At 36.3% G+C, this 20,793-nt stretch overlaps 1 protein-coding gene across 2 annotated transcripts in view; it reads right to left on the reverse strand.

The window, feature by feature from the left end:
* The window catches only part of NBEA (neurobeachin), a 490,666-nt gene that overhangs the window by 157,525 nt on the left and 312,348 nt on the right, over positions 1-20,793 (reverse strand). For both annotated transcript variants that reach the window (XM_082063608.1, XM_082063609.1), the window contains one exon: positions 12,667-12,810. In XM_082063608.1, the coding sequence (XP_081919734.1) occupies positions 12,667-12,810 (144 nt within the window). The remainder of the gene's footprint in view (positions 1-12,666; positions 12,811-20,793) is intronic.

The following is a 20,793-nucleotide window of genomic DNA, read 5'->3' on the forward strand; positions in this document are numbered from 1 at the left end:
ACCATCAGTTTAATCCAATTACCTCTTTTCCCTGGTGTTGTGTGGCTAAAATAAAAATAAAGCCAGCGCTATTTAATGGTCAAAAGGCCAAACCCTATAATCTCACATCCAGGAGAAGACAATAGGTGCACCCCGGCTTGGCGGGTGTGCTAGCGAAATGCACTCACGTCCTGGAGGAGGGGGGGGCAGAGCTGCAAAGGCAGGGGTGGTGGATGTGGAGGGAAAGGGGACATTCACTTCTTAGCCCATTATTGAATGCAGAGGCAGTAGGGAATTTCTGGCTTTCTCCTTCTCTTCCCGATAAAAGGCTCTGAGCTCCCACACCGGTATCTTGACATCTGCCCTATGTTCTGCTCAAATGATAATCTTAGATTTGTTGCAAGGTAAACATGTCAGAGGTATTAAAATACGACAGAGTAAGCGTCATTTTACTTTCCAGACGAGAAAATGTTTGAACGTTTTTTTTTTGGTTTTTTTTTTTTCTTTTCTGCTAAAAGAAGAAGTAGAAGCATAATAAGCAGTGGTCAAATGATGTGAGGTGTTCAAACTAAGTTACAAAAATCTTCACAGATTTTTTTTTTTCTCCTGAAAGCACAACATGAAAAAAAAAATCGGTGTTAACAGTGTGTCATTTTTACACTTGTCCTTTGGAAATCTCCAATTACAACTTCCAATTCCACAGCATGTTTAAGGAGCACTGAGTCTTTTTGTTGTAGCCTTCAGGGAGCAAGCCAGCCACTGAGAGAATACGAAATTAATCCACTACAGCTATAGAGAGAGAGGATTATGTTTTAATCCCCTTTGGGATAGTCTCTGGATTTTAAGGATCCGATATTAAAATGTTTACATGGAGCATAATCAAAATACTGCAGATTTTCCATATGGCACCGAGCTATCGGGAAGCTTTGGGTCCCTTTCCCAAACCCAATTGATAGTCTAATGAAACAAAAGCCAGGCACACCTGAGCCAAGAGCTGCCGGGATGGGCTCATTCGCATGCGGGGAAGATTTCGAGCTCCGGCTACCAGCCCCACGCCGGCCCCTCTGCGGCGGCGGCGAGCTGCGCTTTTGCAGGAGATGTAAATATTCATTCCCAGGGCGGCTGTGGCCACCGAGTAGCGAAGCGCGGCGGCTCTGCCCGCGGCCGGGGCTCCGCTGCCCGGCGGCAGCGGCACCCGGGGATGCTGCCCGGCGCTCCCCGCCCACGCCCAGAGCCGCCGGCAACGCGGAGAGCGCTTCCCTTCCAGCCCCGGGGGAAAAGCCAACCTGTGGCTGCTCCGCTTCATCCAACAGCCTGGGGTTTGTGGAGGGGACACGCGTCTAGAGCGCTTGTCAGATGACGGGACTCTAAGGAACAGCATCTCTTCTTAAGGATCATTTCGTTGCCTGTTCCCAACCTCTCTGGAGCGATCGGGGCGGCCCACAGCGGAGAGGCAGCGACTTCGCAAAGAAGTTCTGGCCTTAAAACCAGACCAGGGATCACTTCAGATCCACAGGTCTTGTAACCTCTTCAAATGGAGAATTTTCCGCTTTGCCTGATCCCTGTGGACGGCACATGTGATTCACATTTCTAAAATAAACGCTACCGCGCATATACATTTTTAAAATAATATTTCCTTTCCAAAAGTAAATGACTGTGGGATTAGGAGGTCCCAGTGAACAAACGCAGAATGTAATCTCTGTCGTCCCCTCCGTTAATTTCTATTAAACGGAGACTTCAGTCCTCGTATTTAGCTCTCGCATTTTTCAAGTTCAAGCAAAGAAAGTCAATGCAAGTGAAAAGTTCTATCAAGCCAAAGAGTTTGCTGTCTGCTAAATCAATACCAGTAAAACTACACCTCTTAAGAAAAGCTCTAGAAGGTTTGTATTTTGAAGTGTTATTTCAAACATTTTCATTTTCATAAACTCTCATTTTTAACTGTAAGAGCTAAAGATGTGTTACATTAATGAGCCTGAAAATTACACCAGAAGCATATTTCCTAAGATGATTTGGCATAATTACTCCTAAATAGGTTAAGATATATGCTTTTATCTGCTGAATTATGAAAACAAGCAATTTACTTGCTGCAGACTTGTAAATCTAACTTTTAAAATAATTTTGGTGATTGCTTATAGATTAAAAAATATGATCTGGAACAAATATTTTCAAAACATATCCAATCGTCTAGATCAATTTAATTTTACAATCTACAGGTAATTATTCTGAAAAAAATAAAAGGTCTATAGTGTCAGGTAATTGTCTGACACTATTTTAAAAGAAAAAAACATACCTTAATCTTTTTTTCATATACTGTTTAAACACAGAAAATACAGAACAGATTAGCTGAAACCAATAACTTTACTATGTAAAATAGTTTGCCTAAACTACAATTTGTAATTTGATACAATAAACAAGAATTTTAAATAGTAAGAATAATTATTAAAAGTCACTTACAATGTCCTTGAAATAAGATAACTGAAATTCTCTCAGCACTTTAACTCTGAAGCCAAGTGCATCTGACACCGATTTGCATTTAAAATTACTACAAATCCTTATACTTGAAACCATGTATGCGTAACACACACTCACGCACACCAAAACTTCAGTTTCTTGTAATTTAAATCACGTAGCATACAAGCAGAAACACGCATAGGCACCAGAAGCCTTTGAGAAAAGCCCTGTAGTCAGAAAGATATTTCAACCAATTAACATCATTAATATAATACATGCACTGCCATGGAAATAACTAGCAAACAAGGTAAGCTTCCTAAAAAAACGATTCGTACAATTTAACACTTTTTGTTCCTATCGTTGTCATAAATCTGATCCAAACTACCCTGAAAAAAAGACTCCTGCAGTAGATATATTGAACTTACATGAGGATGCTTGCCCCCAATTTGTTCTCCACTATAGCAGGTACAGGGAGTAACTCCTTCACTAAAGCCAAGGCTTTTATAAGAATGTATATATACAGCTCTCTTTACGTATCACTTTCAACAGTTTCAATAAAGAGAACAATTTGCACAACTTTTTGATTGCAGAAACCAGAATCTAAGTCTAAACATGACCATAATCTTGTTTTTCTCCTCCCCCACTGAATAACAACCCCAGTTCCTTTCCCCTGTTTTCAGAGATATCCAAACTTACTTTGTTGGCTTTTTACTCTTGCACAATCATATGTTTCATATTGTGAGGGAGGGATTGATTTTTATTGTTTGTTTAAATGTCATTGCCAGTGCGGATAGGCCCTGATATCCAAAATTTTCCCCACTTTCCCCCCTTTTCTCTATAAAGCATCTAACACTACTGCTAACATCAAAGATCAACCACAATGGTCTTTTTCAACAATAACTAAACAATTACAGCAACTCAGTTCTCTTAAGTGGTGCCATAACAGCAAACAAGTGTGCTTGATTAAAAAGAAAATGTAAATAAAAATAATCTTAAGTATTACAACTGTGAATAAAATACTAAGAAATAAATACATCTTTTTCATGGGATTGTGAAAATAATTAAAGATAGCATTGCTTAAGAAAAAAAAAAAGTAGTTTTCTCTAAAATGTACACGTACTTTCCAAATATTTGAATTAACTGATGCATGCACCTCCATAGATAAATTATTATTTGAATTCCATACCTTCCTAGTCACATTGAAGGAAAAATATAAAATAGTACTTCTTCCTGAGAGAAAATGTGTTTTGCAATATTCCTGGGAATAAGTATCTCTTTATATTGTTCAAAATGAGAGCAGCCATTTAATAAAATGGTTACAATGGTTACAGAATATGCAGAGAGAAACTCAAAACTATACCAAAGTCAATCTTCCTAGATACCTTCTTACCATGGAACAATTAGCTGTGTGCCTAACAGCCTAAAGCAACTGAGAAAATCAACTTTTGCCTCCTTTTGCAGATAAAGTCTGATTTGTACTGTGGCATACATGAGAACCTCTGAACTGTGCTCAAACTCTGAGTTGTTCAAGCGCCAACCTGTCAGATGACCAAGTATTAATAATAATCAAGACTCCCCTTAATGATTTACAGCTGGCTAGAGACTTAAATATTTGGGATAGGGACCTCACTACCGCAATGCAAATATTTGCCACTTCAAAATTAGATTCATACAGTGAGCTCTGCCTGAAGCTATACCTTGGAAGGACTGAGTAATTCAAGCTAGTTTGGGAACTAAGAAGTTGATTGTTAAGCAGTGCATCCAGATGGCAGTATACTACACTAATGCACTGTGACCCGCGCTAGCTTTCTCCTAATTTTCTGGTAAAATTTAAGGTACTTCTTTTCGCCCACATAAGTTACAGTTTTTCTCTCTGAGGGAGCCACTATAGTTGTCTATTTAATAAAAAAAAAACAGAAAAAACACATTTTAGAAAAGCATAATGAATATTGGAAGAAGAAAGGAGAAAGCTGGGTGCATCTTGCTATAGCAGTATCCCACTGACACAGGAACTCATTGTGATGAGTCAGGAACAGGAGGCATCAAATCCCAGTTGCAAGTCTGAGTGAACCAGACTTGATGGGTATCCTATACAGTCCAGCTTGTGCACCTTGTCATGCCAATAGAGCTCAGCTGATTGGAAATGAAGTGAAGGATGTGAGCCTTCAGCTTTCATTTCTTCTCATCTCCATTCTGGAAAAGCTTTTCAGGATAAACTGTAAGCCTTATACTTCTTGAGACTGTAGTGAAGTGTTGTGTTCAGATAGTTCATGATATTTTAGTTTACTTATTTGGTTAGCTACTCCTATATGTGTGTGGGAAGAAAGAATTAAATTGAATTAGCATGTAACTTGCTAGGTATAGTTGGAAGAGTTATCTAAGATTTAATAGTTGTAACTTCAAAAATTTCTGAAAATATGAGTATCTCTAAACAACACCAGAATGGATAAAGAATGTTTTTGAGTATAAGTTTGTCTGCTGGCTGATGGCATGTTTGCTTTCCCACAGTTAGGGAACTTCTGAAGACTCTCACATAGATTCTCTCATACCTATCAAAAGGAGAACTGATGTGGCAGGCTCTGTCATGTAGGCTTTCTTCTGTAATAACCTGATTTCACTGAAGGAATTTTATTGCTTCTGAAATCCTTACTCCTGTGTTAAAGTTTGTTCAAAATGGTTTCCAGGTTCAGAAGTTACAAAGATAGAGGCTGATGGACAATGCCCATGTAAACCTCATTTCTTTAGAAAGTTAAGCCAAAAGCACTTGTGTAATAGGCTGCCAGTGAGGGCCATCCAGTGTACTGGATAAGGCTGCCTCTTGTACAATTTCTGGACAATGAAACCAAGACTAACCAAATGGTCTTCTTGACCAACTTATTAGCTTGCTTCTTTAACACAAATGCCAAAACAACAACAAAAGCAAAAAATCTTGTCCACAGGTCAGCAGAAGTTCTGGATACACTCCTACCACTAATATACGTAGGTCTGTCCCTATAGGGTCTTACATGAATTTTGGAGAATAGGGATTTTCATATGGAAATCAATTAGGTAGTGAAGATAAAATAAAGTGCAGAACTGTGGAGTCTGGTTGCTTACGTCTAGACCTGTCTCTCTGCAGTCTCTCTCCTCTATATTAGGTAGCTCACCAGCTTGACCTTTGATCAGCTAACGAGTTCCACCCAGACTGTGGTACTTCAGGAAAAGGGAGAAGTTGCAGATCTATGCATTAGGCAAGTGTGCACTCGTAGGCTCCACTGTAGCTTAATTCTGCAGCCTTAGAAGTTTCAAATCAAAACAGTTTTGCAATTAATAGGGAAAAAAAAAAAAAGAAATTGAAGTAGACTGGTAAGAGTGGACAGTAGGTGCACAGGAAGCACTCTCATAGCCTTCCATAAATACAAAACAACAACATTTGAATTGATTTAATTTTAAATCAATTTAAATAAATAAATATTTTTATTAAATATTATTAAAATAAATTTAATTTTTCCTGGAAAGCAGGAAATTCAGCTGCCATTTTAAATGTCAAAAATTCTCAAACTTAAGAATGGGATATAATAAGGTACAAAGAGAAAAGGTCTTAAAAGCTGTGCTTAGTAGCAGTCATATGCAACTGACAACCACCTTATAAAATATTAAGCTATTTTAGATAGTAATGTGGAAAAAATATTAGAATAAGCACTTAGATGTCTAAAAATAGTATATTATAGAAACTGTGGGGATTTTTCTTTGTCGTTGTTGTTTTCAATGTGAAATCCAACTACATATCAAAAGTATAACTGTTTTCAGTTTATGCCTGAATCTATCCTCTAAAATAAACTCATACAAATACATTTTTCTTTTCTATACTTAGAGTTGAGGATCGAAATCTGAATATATAATCAGCAGAAACTATGGAAATCTGTTTGAATTAAATTTCCATTTTTGGAAGTGCAAGGCTTGTGTGGTTACATGTCTACCATAAAAAGGGAAAAAGAACCACTCTTCTTCCATGTTCCTGTCCCTTCCCGAAACACACAACCCCCTGCAATGGCATTCCTATATTGAATGCTAATTTGCAAGAAAAATTGAGTTGGAGAGGAGAAAACGACATAGGAGTGATGCTGAATTCAGTGAATAGTTTCCACTGAGAAGCTTGAAAAGGTAGGAGAAATATTAAGACTTTTTCGGATGTTTTCTAATGAAACCTTGATATTTGTTATTTAACTGACATATTTGTGTGTGCACATATACAAATGTACTTTCTTAAAGAAAAATATACAAAACATGGAAAATCTTAAGGTACCTTAGCTACCTCCATACAGAGAAAAAAGACAGTGAGAGAAAGAGAGTTCATGAGAGAAGAGTGAGAGAGAAAATGGGAAAAAAAGAAAGAGAATAACTACTACCTCTGACTTTGGAAGCCTTAGAGGTGCAAGGTGTTGGAGGCTGAGAGAGAATTATTAGGAAGCATCACTGCACAGTTTGTGACAGCCCTTCCTGAGCTTCCCTTGTGGTTCCTGCTTTCTGTCCCCCTTGGATCCCCACAGATGGCCAGTGCCACTCAGAGCCACTGGTGTACGGATGGCAACCATTGGAGCAGAAGGAGAACATGTGATGGGCACAGGGCTCTCCCAGCCCCACAGGAGAGGACACACCAGGGAGGGAGGAGAAGGGTTGGAGAGGGAAGATGAGGCCACTCTCAGAACCACTGTCTTTCTTTGCTGTCCAGGAGCTGAGAGGGATGAAGATGATCCCTTTCCTTTCCTCCAAAACCTCTTGGATAGGCTGTGGTCAGTACTGGAGACAATATAATGTGCTATTTGGTCCTTTCTTTCAACCCATTATTCTTACAGAAGATAACGTAACATAACAAACTGACCTTTGGTTGGTCCCAAACAAATGATTTTTTTTGTTTTGATTTTGTTTTGTTTTTGTTTTGTTTTGTTTTTGTTTTGTTTTGGTTGGTTGTTTTTTTTTCCCTGTGAAACCTAATAATTCAAAAATCTGCCTTCTCAGTAGAGGCCAAAGTTATTGTTGCTTTCTTTAATTAAGAAAACCTAGTGTTTAACTACAATAAAATACACCCCCCCCCAACCAAAAACAAAACAAACAAAAACACAAACAAAAAAAGAGCTTATATACCTGAACAACATTTTGAGATGGCAACAGAAGGAAAAACAATTACTCCCTCCATTACTCCTTAAGACTAGGTAAGAAAAAGTAGCAAACGGCTTTGCTTACCAGAGGTTGTCTACACTGGTCAATTCTTGTAAAGAAAACTCAGTGTCAGATTTTGGCCATAAGAAATGTTACTGTAACTAAACATGTACACATATAAATAATAAATGCATATTATATATATGAAGATGAGTCAATTGTATTTCAGTTTTCCATCTCAAATACTTACTTTGTGGGCTTTTTGTGGTTTTAGATGCCACTCCTTGGGGGTGTTAGTGTTTTATTACTGCGTCTGACTCTATGCAAGGCTTCAAAATAATTTCAGAAATGTAAATGAGTCCTTTGTTAGAACTCGGAATAGAAAATTTCCCTAAGGGCTAATTTTATTTATTTTATTTGATTTTTTTGGTACTGCTGTACATTTTTAAATGCAACTCTATGTAGTAGAACTTTTGGAACTATTCTAATTTCCTCTACTGACAGCGTCAAATATTTTTTCAGTTGGAAATCGCTCAAAATCGTGATGACTTCTGTTAGTTTGTCTGAAATGAGACAAAAGGCTTATTTTGCATAGGCCACAAAACAGATGTTGATAATGTTTGGTTACCACCGGTCTTGTCTGGACTTCAAACAGATGACCTGGATGTGAAAGGTCTTATATCTCATTAATAATAATAATACAAGCTGTCAAATCCTCATGACCCAACGTGTTCTTTAGTGCAGGGCAGTAAGTCATTACACTCTGCACACTATCAAGAAGTCTCGCTTATCACATTTAGTCCTCAAGCCAATGTGGACTAGCTACCCATGTGGGCTTGGATGGAAGATCAGCTCCTATTTAGCAGTAGTAATGCTGCTTTCTAGAAATATTTCTACACTGAAGTTGACAGTTGCTAAAAGTTAATGCAGTGCTGGGATGCTGTATCTTACTCAAGCCTTCCTGGCACACTTGCATTGGGGTGGGGGGGCTTCCTTCCAACTAGAGACAGTTGTCCAAGAAGAAGGGAAAGTTCACTAGTGAAGGCTAAGATACGTTAAGACTAAGATGCATTAAAGGCAGTTAGTGGCTTTCCTTTGGTTTATTTGGATGAGTTACCCAATCTCCTTGTATAATGGAATGAATAATATGTATTTATTCTTGCAAGACTGTTGTGAAGCTGTAATTCACCATGGCTTGTGAGGAAGTTGATTGAGCCCATGCAAGTAACCAGACAGATGCCTGCCAAAGCTTTTTATCTTCCTAAAATAACCCAAAGCCTCATATCTTTATTTCCTTTTTTCTTTCTAGAAACTACACTTCAGAGAGTAGCAAAATACTTTGTCAGGGATACTTTTTGCTTGGCTGGGGCCTACTTGCTGTTGCTACCAGCCATATGACAAAATAGCTAAAATCTGCTCCAGTTACAGAACGTGGATCTTTCAAAAATGCCATTAAGGCCAAATTCTGCTCTTGGTTGTGCACAAACTATTCTCAGCAATTCAACTGCAACTTCATAACAAAGAAAACGTAAAATTCATAAAACCTGAGTGGTTCAACATTTATTCTATTTTTTAAAAAAATTTATGACCTATTTTAGTGCAAGATCAGTGCTTTAAAAACAAAACAAAACAAAAAACTATGAAGAAAGGAAATTAATTGTCTGTTAAAACATATTTTCCTTTGAGAATGCCTGCTGACAAAATTAGAATACATCCACATATTTTTCACTTTGAAAAAATCACCTACTAAGCAGAAGACAAACTGATAGCAAATTTGCATTCTCAGGCTCTTAAGAGAAAAGGTAAGTATTAAGAGTTCTATTTCAGCATTACAAAATAGAAAAGGAAAAGGAGAAGAGTTAGTAATATCAACTCACTACAGTGGATTTGATTAAATTATCCACAGATTCGCAATATATTAGAACACTGTTAAAACTGACTGGGCTATGTCAGTCATTAGTTCTAACACAGATGTGACTTGCCTCTTGAAGTGAACAGTCTGGGAAGAAAAGGAGCTAAAATTGAAACAGAAAAATGTAATGTAAAAATATTTTAATACGTTAATGCTAAAACAAGAACATCATCTTTTGATAACTCATATTGTAAGACAGATAAAATACTGCTTTAGTTAAAAATCTTGAAGTAATAATTCTAAGACCATAATAACATGGAATTTGATTTTTATATTTTATTAAAATACTACTTAATATAATGAAATCTGACCGATTGCCATTGCAACATATGGAATACTAAGATAATATAATAAAAATATTCAGACTATAAGTATTTAAAAATTCTCCATCCCATATGTAATTTATCAAAGTGAACTTTACATTGATTTGTGCCACATGGTTGATGAAAAACTATAAAGACTCTCTGGAACAAAAGGTATGTACAGATAACTTCGTATGAACAGCCTCAATCTGTTTCAAACTTTCCCTTTTTTAGTTTTAACTCCACAAATCAAAATATTGTAATATTTATATTCTCTTAATTAAAAGTCTTATAAAACCTAAGGTCTCATCTTTTTAAAAGGTGCCTTAGTTTCACAGAATAAACAAGGTTAAATTGTTTTAGTTAAATGTGGACAATCTTAAATCAATTTAAACCTGGTTTATAATGATTTTGTTTAATTCCTATCCCTTCCTGAGACAATCCAAATCACTGCTAACTAGGTTTAAATTGATTTAAGCTTTAAAGTTGAATTGGAAGCATATCTGAATATAGAAATTCCTATGTGTCATTCCACTCTGAACAGTAACTAGATAATGATGCTGTGATATACTATAACTTGATATATCTGAAAGATTTCCAAATCACATACACTGAATCTACATAACTCTTTAGAATTAGACAAGAATGTACAGTGTGGCTTTATTGTGGCTTGCTTTTCAGAGCTGTCAGATATTGTTCTAACCTTCTTAAGCACAAACCCCACTTTCCTGGCCAACTGCTTTTCTTGACTTCAGTTCTTGGACTCAAGTTTCAGAGTCACATTGTATATACTAAAAACTGTGGAAAACAGTGACATCATTAAATGCAAACCCATGCAAAATCATGCAGTGAAACAGAGGGTATGGAAGGATTCATTTTTTTTTCACTGATTGGTAAAATTTACAGAAGACAGATACAATACCGTGTGTGACCATTAACTCCCCAAATCATTTCAGCTCCAAAAATGAGCAGGAGTCAAACAGCACAGGCTGCAGCTAAGATGACAGTAAAAATGAGGTAGTGGAACGTGGGTTCTTTCTGACACATTCACAGTTTTTGGTACACATAGAGCAACATTAGCACATTACCTCACCACACTTGGGACAGGGAACACAAAGGCTAATTTCTGACACTGTTAGGGGACACATCTTGTCAATATTTCAAAAGTTTGTTTGTTTGTTTGTTTGGTTGGTTGGTTGTTTTTTTTTAATATTTTTTTTTTTTTTTCTAATACTGACAATATCTCCCAATTTCTAGAAACTGTAAAAGGAAAAGACTAGAATTCCAGGGGATGTCATATATGTAGTGATTTCAAGTAAAAGTACATTGCATGTATTAAGGATGCATTGAAATACCAGGTTTTTGCAGAGGGATGTAGCTATAGGGATTGTATCGCATTGGTGTCTTTGAACAAAATGGCAGTGTTGGGGCATATACAAGAATTTTATAGCTGACTCTGAGTTTTTCCAGACTGGACAAGAAAATTTCATGTCCACTTTGCAGTTCAAATCAATATTTCAATGTAAATGCATATTGCAGACTTTAACCTGTAGCAACGTATGCATATTTAGTTGGAAGCACTGTTCTTAGATATCAGAACTTAGCCAAAGCAGTGCTGAGTTTTAGTTCTAAAGGAGAAAAGGACATGGATCAAATTATCCCTCTAATGGTCCTACTTGACACACTATTTTATTAAGACAGCAGTGTCTCAGCAACAGCTAGCTGCAGACTGAAGAAGCAAGCAGGCCGACATATTAACTGTGATAATCATATACTGATGGTTGCTCCCAAATAAAAGCATTTACTTCCCCCCTTGCTCTGCTCTAGTTTCAAAGTATGAGGCTAACTTTCATGTAGGCATTTTTTGCCTTTGTTCATTTGTTTGATTTGGTTTTACCATCCATTTATGATCTTATCTTTGCTACAACTTTCCACTTTTTCATCAGAAGAAAGTACAGGAGCAAAGGTAGCTATTTTACAAACTCCATTATGCAGAAAAAAAAAAAAAAGTGAGACATCACAAAACTTCCCCTTAGTGGAATAAATTAATACAGGTTTTTAAAAAGATAAAAATTTCATATGGCTTTTCACAGTTCTCACATTCTTATCTCATCTGATAGATGAGTGCATTTTCAACTCTCAACATGCCCTTCTTTTCAGACTACATCCCCAGGAAGGTAGGATTGCAGACAAAACTGCAATAGAACCTGCTAGAAGATAGAACTGAGACCTCACTGCACACCTTCACACCAGGAGAAAGAAGCAGAAGGGATCTCTCATGTACATTTTCACAGAGGGCTCACTCCCAGCTCATTTGATAACCAACGTAGGTCATAGCTTGGTTACAGTTTCACTTTCTTAGCTCCTATTTACAAGAGGCAACTTTTTCCCTCGCCGTGACAGATGGGTTGAGATTCTGCAGATCCCCCTTAACTCCATCACGGAGAGAAGCGGGTGCCAGCGGGAGTGCAGGTGTCTCACCACAAGCTGTGTGGCCCTTGGGATCAGGCCATGGACACGCACAACCACACTGACTCACAAAACCCCGAGTTACAGAATTAGTCCACTTTTCCATTTTGACCAAAAATGAGACGTTCTCACCATGGTTTAAAAGAATTTTCAGCAAGTCACGGGCAGTACTAAAAGCACTCGAGGCACTGCTAAGTCTCACATCTCTGCTGAAATATTGTGCAATGGGCACATGCTTTGTAATCAGTATCCCTAGTAGGACAAGGTATTAAATCTACAACACAAAGAATCTGTTCATACTGTAATTGTATACTTATCTGTCAATATTAAGACACTAACCACAAAGGTCAAGAACTGGCAAGTTTAAAAGAGCCTTTTGGCTCATATCTTACTTGTAATTAAAAATATAATTACCTGCAAGGTTGTCAATCTCTTTCTCTTGGAGCAGGCTAACAGCATCATCATCTCCTTCCAGCATAAGCTCTGTTTCTGCATTCTGATTTACCACAGCTTGACTTCGGAAAGTTTTCTTTGATTTCACTACATCCTCTTCAGTGCCTAAAAAAAAATTACAAATGTTGTGAATTTAGCTGAATTATAATATAAATATAAAACAACCACAACAAAGTAGCAAAAAAATACAGTATAAATCATATTTATTGAAAAAGGAAAGAAACAAAAAAGAAAGAAACATTTTCTAAAACTTTATCAAGGTTTACAAAATATGCAGCCTTATTCTGTATTTCAAAACATATCTTGAATAAAATAAAAACTCTTGCACAAAGACTGTTCTGCTTTTAATAATTGCTATTTACTTTATGTTCAATGTTGTTCCATTAGTTCTCCACCTGCAAGAAATTCAGCAAGTGTTTATCTTGGGTTCCTGTTGTCCTGACTCTGACGAAGCTCTGAGAGCTCAAACACCTACTCTAAATAAAGGAGTTGCTTTTGGAAATTCAAAATCTGTCATGATTTTCATCTGAGAGATAAGCATGACAGGATGGTGAAGTAAGGGATGTGTTATCTCAATGTACAGTAACAACAAGGTAGGCTAGGCAGAGACTCAGAAAATACTAAAAAAGACAAGCACGGTGAGGGAACTTTGGTGTCTGCCTGTGTGTGTGTTTTCAAGGAGAACAGTAAAAATGCTGGTGTATGGACATGTGCCAAAGGACTTCACAGGAGAGCCTTACCCTTCCTTCTTGTCTACAACCGACTTTTTTCTGTTCAGACTGACAGTTCCGTACAGCAGGAGAGATCCCATCTTACATTTTGGGAAGGTCCTACTAGTGCTTGCCAGAGTTTATTTGCATGATGTAAGAAATTAATCATAGTGTGGTCAAATGATAGAATCATAAATAGCTTTAATATAATAAATGTTACTGTCGTGATATTTGCACAATGTTTCTTTCTTAGCTGAGGAGAGGTCATTAGTTTTATTTTCAGTACTACAGACTCATAGTAGTCTAAGGCAAGAAAGCTTTCAGTATTTTTCCTAAAGAGAAAACCCTGCATCTTCACCTTGGACCATACAAGATCTGGGCATCTTTGGTTCTGCCAACCAAGAAATAAAACCCAAATATTCTCTCTCCTTTCTGTATGATACTTTGGAAATTTGCTTCCTACTAAGCTACAAAATGGTGGGGGAAATCTGAGGAAAACCAGGCATTTGTGGATTTTGCTTTTCTTCTACAATGACTGAACATAAACATGACAAATACTATTATGGCAGATGTAAAATGATAAGGTAAAGCCCAGAAAGGCTCACAGCTTCATATTAAGAGAGGACAACTAAGAAGGATATAGTAAGCAGATAGGTTAGTGAAGGCAGATGCATGGAATGAACTGATATGTCAGGCAGTTTTGTTATTACAAACAGTGGGGGAGGTCTTATGATTTTATTTCCTACTTATATGAATCTTCTAATTAGTGTGTACACAGGAGAGTCACACCATATAAATAAAAATGGTGGAGGCATATTTTTCTGTTAGCGTGTATATGCAGTTCCAAGATCCCTGTCGGCATGTTGCTTGATATTGGTCTCCACCTCAGGCTGAGACAACCTCAGGTTTTACATTGCATAATATTAAACTTTCGTACACTATTGCTGTTACCCCAATTGTTATTTCTGAGGTTGTTGAGCAGGTAAAGAAAAACAAGCAAGAAAACTCCGTTTTTTCACCAAGCCCAAAATGAAGGACAGTATCTCTAGTCCTCCTGTTTAATGCTCTCTCCTTTAGGTCCACACTGATACTGATAGGATTAAAACGATGTTGATGCTGATATGCACTAATACACTGTGCTTTGCTGTGTTCTGTTATTAGGCTGTGATCATTACCTCACTTGCACAGGTTACTACTTAGTACAATTAACTGTCATTATTCACCCAATTTCAAATCAAATCAAATCAAGTAACTAACAGTTGGAAAAGTTTTCAGTATTATGTCCAAGCATGTTTTTTTGTTTTTTGTTTGTTTGGTTGGTTTGGGTTTTTTTTTTTGTGTGTGTGTGCGTGTGTGTTTTTTGTTTGTTTGTGTTTTTTTTGTTAGTTTGTTTTGTTTTTTCTTCCCTAATTCACAAAAAGGAGCAAGGATTGCAGGACTTTGGAAAAACACAACAGACCTTCAGTTCTACTACATCAGAATTGTCCTGAGTATTTAATTGCTAGAGCAGGATCTTGTTACCCTTGTGTTTACTACAAGGGAGTTTAGCCTCATTTGATACAAGTAATAGTTCCTGCTGTGAAGTGTTTGACACTAAAGAAGACTGTACCTGAGATGAACTAGCATGACGGAAGCACAAAAATACTGTTCTCTTCATTTTTGGTAGTTCTAGTGAGTGTTAATTGAAGTTTCTGAGCTTTATAAAAAGTGATAATCTTCAAATGAATTACTTCGAAAGTACTAATCTGGAGTAATCGTAGAGTCAGCCATTTCTGTAGTAACTGATTAGATTAGTGACAGTCTTTTAAAATGATTTATGCAGGAAGATACATTTTTAAAATTGAAAGAAAAAAAGTTCCAAGCTCCAAATTATTCCTGACACTTAAAATGCATCAGAAGAGCCTGAAATTCAGTGGATTTTAAATTTCTTGTGATGAAGGTTCCAGTTACCAGGTTATAGAAATATTGCCAGACACCAATGTAAGAAAAGTGGTAGAGCAGAAGGCATTAAATTAGTCTGGCAAATTTTGAGCTCAGCAACAAGACAAATGGTTCTAAAATCCATTCTGGTTTATAATATTAAACATACATTTATCTAAAAGAAATATAGTAAATGGAACTTCTTTGTCTTGCTGGAAAAAAGTTCTGGGTTGGCTGTTGTTTAAATTTATCACTTTGTTGAGTGCACCTCAGTTTTGCCATACTGTACCAAACATTTATCTAAATGAAAGTGTACGAGACCCAGAGTTGCCCTTCAATCACTATATCATTTATGAATTAGAGTTCCATTTATCAAAATTACAGCAAGAAGAGTAAGGTCTCACAGGGCTGTCTCATTACAAGGCTTGTAAACACTGTCCTTACAAAGAAATGGTTTAACACCCAACAAATCAAAACTGATTGGGAATAGAATTTATTTGAGATCATCTATCTTCGGAAGACGTGCTGTACTGAGTGCACTTCGTGGCCTTTCTACCCATTCATCAAGAAATTAACAAGCGAAGACCACAGACCACCAGATCTCCTTGAATCCTGAAATGTGAAATATGTTCAAAACAGATCTGTCACAGATGTTCTATTTTTATATTTCAAGATAACTTCAAAAAGGTTTTAAAAGAAGAGAACCTCACCAAATAAGAAAAACAACTTGTCTCTTTAAAACCAGACAACAAACTGAATAAAAAATTATATGACATAAAACTATGTCTAGTATTGTTAACAATGATATAAAAAGAAGAGATGAATAAATGAATACTTTATATTTCAGTGTGTTTGAGAAAAAATAATTCAAATTATTTTTTCAAAGTCCCAGCAAAATTACTAAGAAATGAAATTCATTTCCAGATATTTCATTTAAATCTCTTTTTAGGACACAAGGAATTTGTATTTTAAAGACAGAACACAGAATGGTATTAATGTCATTTCCTAAGTCTAATTAGAAAATGTTTCAAATCCATCAAAACAGAAAAAAAAAAAGAAACTAGATACACTTTCAAGACAAACATTTTGACATTGGGTTGCACAGAACTGGAATTGGCAGTTGCTATCAGTTCTTGTCCTTATCCTTCTACAGGGATATTTTTCTAGACTGGGATTTGAAAAGAAGCCTTGAAATAAGCATCATAGTAATTCTTAAAACTACATTTTTCAAAGGAGTTAAAGGAAATATGTCACTCATCTTGCACTGAAGTCTACCTGAAGTTGGTGCTTTAATTTCTTAAAACTTGAAGGCTCTGTCTTAAAGATATTTCATGGCAATGTATAAGATTAGAGAAGCTATTTTAAAAAAATCCATCTTTTGTTGCACCTGTTATCATCTTGTTCATTTTTTAAAATGTGCATGTTCAAAACTGGCTTCCTACAGTAGCTTTAGGATAATTGAAAAGAGCTCATCTTTTAAAGAAATTAAATAAACCAACAGCCACTCTACAAAATCTCAACTTCCATGAAAAGGTGTGCATTTTATATGTCTGAAGGGTTATATAAGCTGCACAGTAAACTTGTACAATATTGCCAAGAATTTACTAATCTTTCTTCCAGTAGCATTACTTTTCCTTAAACAGAAATTACTTAGCAGACCGAAAGATCCCAAAACAATCCCCCACAAAACCCTAATAATTTCCAAAGAACAGGAGAGTCTCATGTGATTTTGCAGCTACAGCCTCTAGAAATCTTGAATATAGGCAATACTTTAAAAAATTTTGAGGAGGTTATTGTTACATCTGAATTTTTACTTCTCTGTTTTCAATTAAATCAATAAATTCCCTGTTGGGTTCTGTAGGTCACAACAGGTTCTAGAGATGCAATCTAAATTTCAAAGACATTGTAAGTGTCCAGACCCACAAAAACTAAATACAATTTTTAAATTAGCAGTACCAACATAACATATTGTTGATTACATTTATGCCAATGTATGCTCATTTTGTTAGACATTATACTAAATACTATGACTTAGTTGAATACAGGAAAGGAGTTTCTAGTTCTCTTTCTACTTCTATCCATTTGTTATATATATATATTCAAATATTGTGTTTTAATTTTTTTCTCCATATTTAGCAAAAAATGAGGTTAAAGATATGGTTAATTTTAAGAAAAGTTTGCTCGGTAATACTGTAACCAACAAAAGGAGACTACTGCTTCTTATAAAGTTGTTTCCATAGTTTACTTCAACGAATTACCGATAAGGCAATTTATGCAGTGAGTGCTCTTTGATCTTTGAAGAGAGATGGCAGAATGGAAAGTTAACCTCATTTTAATGTTACCTAAATATACTGACAGGAAATTCTAATGTTTCCAAACATCTGGAAATCTGCTTCATGGGATGGTGTTCTTCTTTTCTGTAAGAAAGCTTTTTCATATATTGTCTTTTACAGTTTTATGTGGCTTCTAAAGGAGCATTTTGACATAAGAAAGTCTGTTCTCTCTACAGTAAAATGCTGCATTTAATTAAAAACTCTCTTTTATAGCAGCTGAAGTACAGTTTTTGTGAAGCTGAGTTCTCCTCAGAAACTTTTAAGGATAAAGTTGCTTTTTCCTGCTTGCAGATCACTGGTACTTACTGCTCTGTAGAACATTGCTTTTTTTGCTGAATTTTAATCACCTAAGGTAGTTTTAAATATTTTATTAAATAAAGGAATTCAGAATTAATTCCTTACAAAAAGACTACCCAATAGGTCATGATGTGAACCATGAAATTATCTCACAGGTAGAATATAATTTCTCAACAGAGTCTGAAAGAACCAAGTTTTTTTCTTGGAAGATATTTTTTGTTTATTGCACAAACTATAACTTTTACAGAATGAATCAAGCTTATGTGCACACAGAATTAAAATGAAACGTTATTATCTACCTTTTTTGTCCATTCAACATTATTATTAGTTGAAAACACTTAGAAAAAAGCTTTGCGAGATAATCTTCCTGCTTTATATATCCTAACAGTTTAAATCCCTGCTTTCATTGCTAATCTTTACTAACTCGATTAGGCACCGGGACCCTGGCAGCGATCACAGTTATGGAGAGCAGCTGCTTGGGAGTCTGTAAACTGACCCCTACAAAACCCAGTGAGATTAAATCATCGACATGGTGACCATTCCACCCCAGCCTAATATCTTTCTGCGTGTCTACAGAGCCAGCCCTCCTAGGGCTGCCGATCCCTCCATGAGAATTGTGCACCAGGTATCCTGGGTCTCCTCAAGAGACCGGACCTCTGGCTTGGAGCAGCAGACCGTTGTTGGAATATCACCATGAACTGCCCCCACCCGTGTCTGCTAGAGTTGTTATTTAAATTGCAATGTGTTTCTGGAACTGGCAGTTTTGACTGGCATATAATTGAGTTTCCCTAGAGAATCAGAGAAGTGACTGTTATTAAAGGAAAGCTGGTTTTAATAGATTTAATAAAAGCCAGAGGAATCTAAATCATATTTTCATTATTAAAGATCTTTGAAGAAATGAGGGAGACGGGCTACGAAAACTGTGCAAAAATTAAAAATCGCATACATTTGTATTGGAATTTGCTTCCACCAAAAGTAAAACCAAATCACATTTTTGTTTTCTATAATAAATATCTGAAAATATAATCAGAGGCATGCCATACATTTTTCTCCAACTTTTATGCCTAAAATCTGACCAAATCACCTTCTTTATGTGAGTCATTTGTAAATAAATACTGCTGTATAGCTTTTCCTCTTCAGACTTCTCAGATGTTTTGCATTGTATGAATGAGACTGACACAAACTATGCCAAGGAGGAGACTGAGAATAAGGGCGAGGCCAAAATGATCACTTCTCAAATGAAACTGAGGGTTTCTTAAACAAGAAATAATTGTAGTCGAAGTGTTGTATATTACTGTTTACTGACCTACATAAATATAAAGGTGAAGTTACCACCTTGGACACTTGTTATTTTTATTGTTTATTGATAGAAAAACTGAGGTTCGGAGTGGTTATGAGATCAATTTTTAGAAGTTGTCAATATTATAATTGTATTTATTTGAGATTTCAGGTGTGCTAAGCATGTGAGAAAGGATCTTGCACTGATTCAGCAGCCATCACAGACATCCAGGGGGTTACAGTTGGATATGCCCAGCCCAGCACATGACACAAGGCATTTCAGGCTCTCGAAGGGCCGTCTTCATCCTGACTGGAACCAGAAGTCCTTCTAACGGGAGGTTAAAACAGCCAAATGTTTATATTTGGATTAAGATGTAGTTTGCCACTGTAACTTGTACACACAGGAATGGATTCATATTTCATGACTGCTGACCTTTACAAATCCCTGTCAGTTTGAAATGCAGCCTCTCAGTGTATACTGTAGTTTGATAAATTGCAGAAAGAAGCCGAGTTCTCTCATATGCTGTGGATCACTTAAACAGGCAAAGATGATACACAAGAAAGATAATTAAGAGCAATAAAATTTCCCTGTGTTTCCAGCCATTTTATAGAAGTACAGTAACAGCTGAGAGGAAAATAACTACATCACACCAACAGTTATTGCTCAGTGGAAAGGACATCAAGGACACTTGCAAGTAAGAGAATTGGATCAATATTAACGCGATTTTCATTTCATGCTTCCCCAACTCCAGTAAGCTGACAATATACTCTGATTATGTGAACGGCCTCTGAGTAACATAGAAAAGGTTATTAGAGCAAGAGGTGGAAATGGAATGCACTTTTTATATTGACAGGTCTGCTAATAGACTGTACTGATTTTCAAAGCCATGCAATGCATTTTCACAATTTGGTTTTGACAGCAAAAAGGAATTTCATTTATCCTTAATTCAAAATATTCACATGTAAGCAAAGGTTTCTTAAGAGAGGCCACTGAAGAGGGTAATCAAACTATTTCAACAGAAAAATGTAATTAATAAGGTAAGAAGCAAAAGGTGATTGAATTTAAATATGTATGACATGCTAATGAAATAATGAAATCCGCTAAATGAGGCATTCTATGCTTTTGAAATACAGTCTGATAAGGCATTTTTAAGATAACATATAAGTGAAAAATACATCGTGTCTCAACATTCAGGCCTGGATTATGTCTGGAAAGTTTTAGATTAGTTTTGAGTTTGCAATACCTAACTCAAGCACACATTATGCAAGAAAAGTCATATTCTGACTCTATCTGCTTGCACAGCCTAAAGGCGGGATGCCAGTTGTCAGACTTCTAAAGAGTCATGCCCTGCACTGAGGAATTGTGCCCACATATGCTAGCCTTAATTTTGCTAGGAAAATTTTGCTCACAAAAATTCTAATTGAAAATAAAACAATTATAAAGCCTTGGGAAGAAACCAAACACTCTTTAGAAAAACAAAAACTTGATGCATACTAGCAGGGCAATGATAATGCACTGTGATCTTACCTCCTGTACTTGCGTATTCTAC

The sequence above is a fragment of the Streptopelia decaocto genome, assembly GCF_964273445.1.
Source record: "Streptopelia decaocto genome assembly, chromosome: 1".
Classification (NCBI taxonomy): domain Eukaryota; kingdom Metazoa; phylum Chordata; class Aves; order Columbiformes; family Columbidae; genus Streptopelia; species Streptopelia decaocto.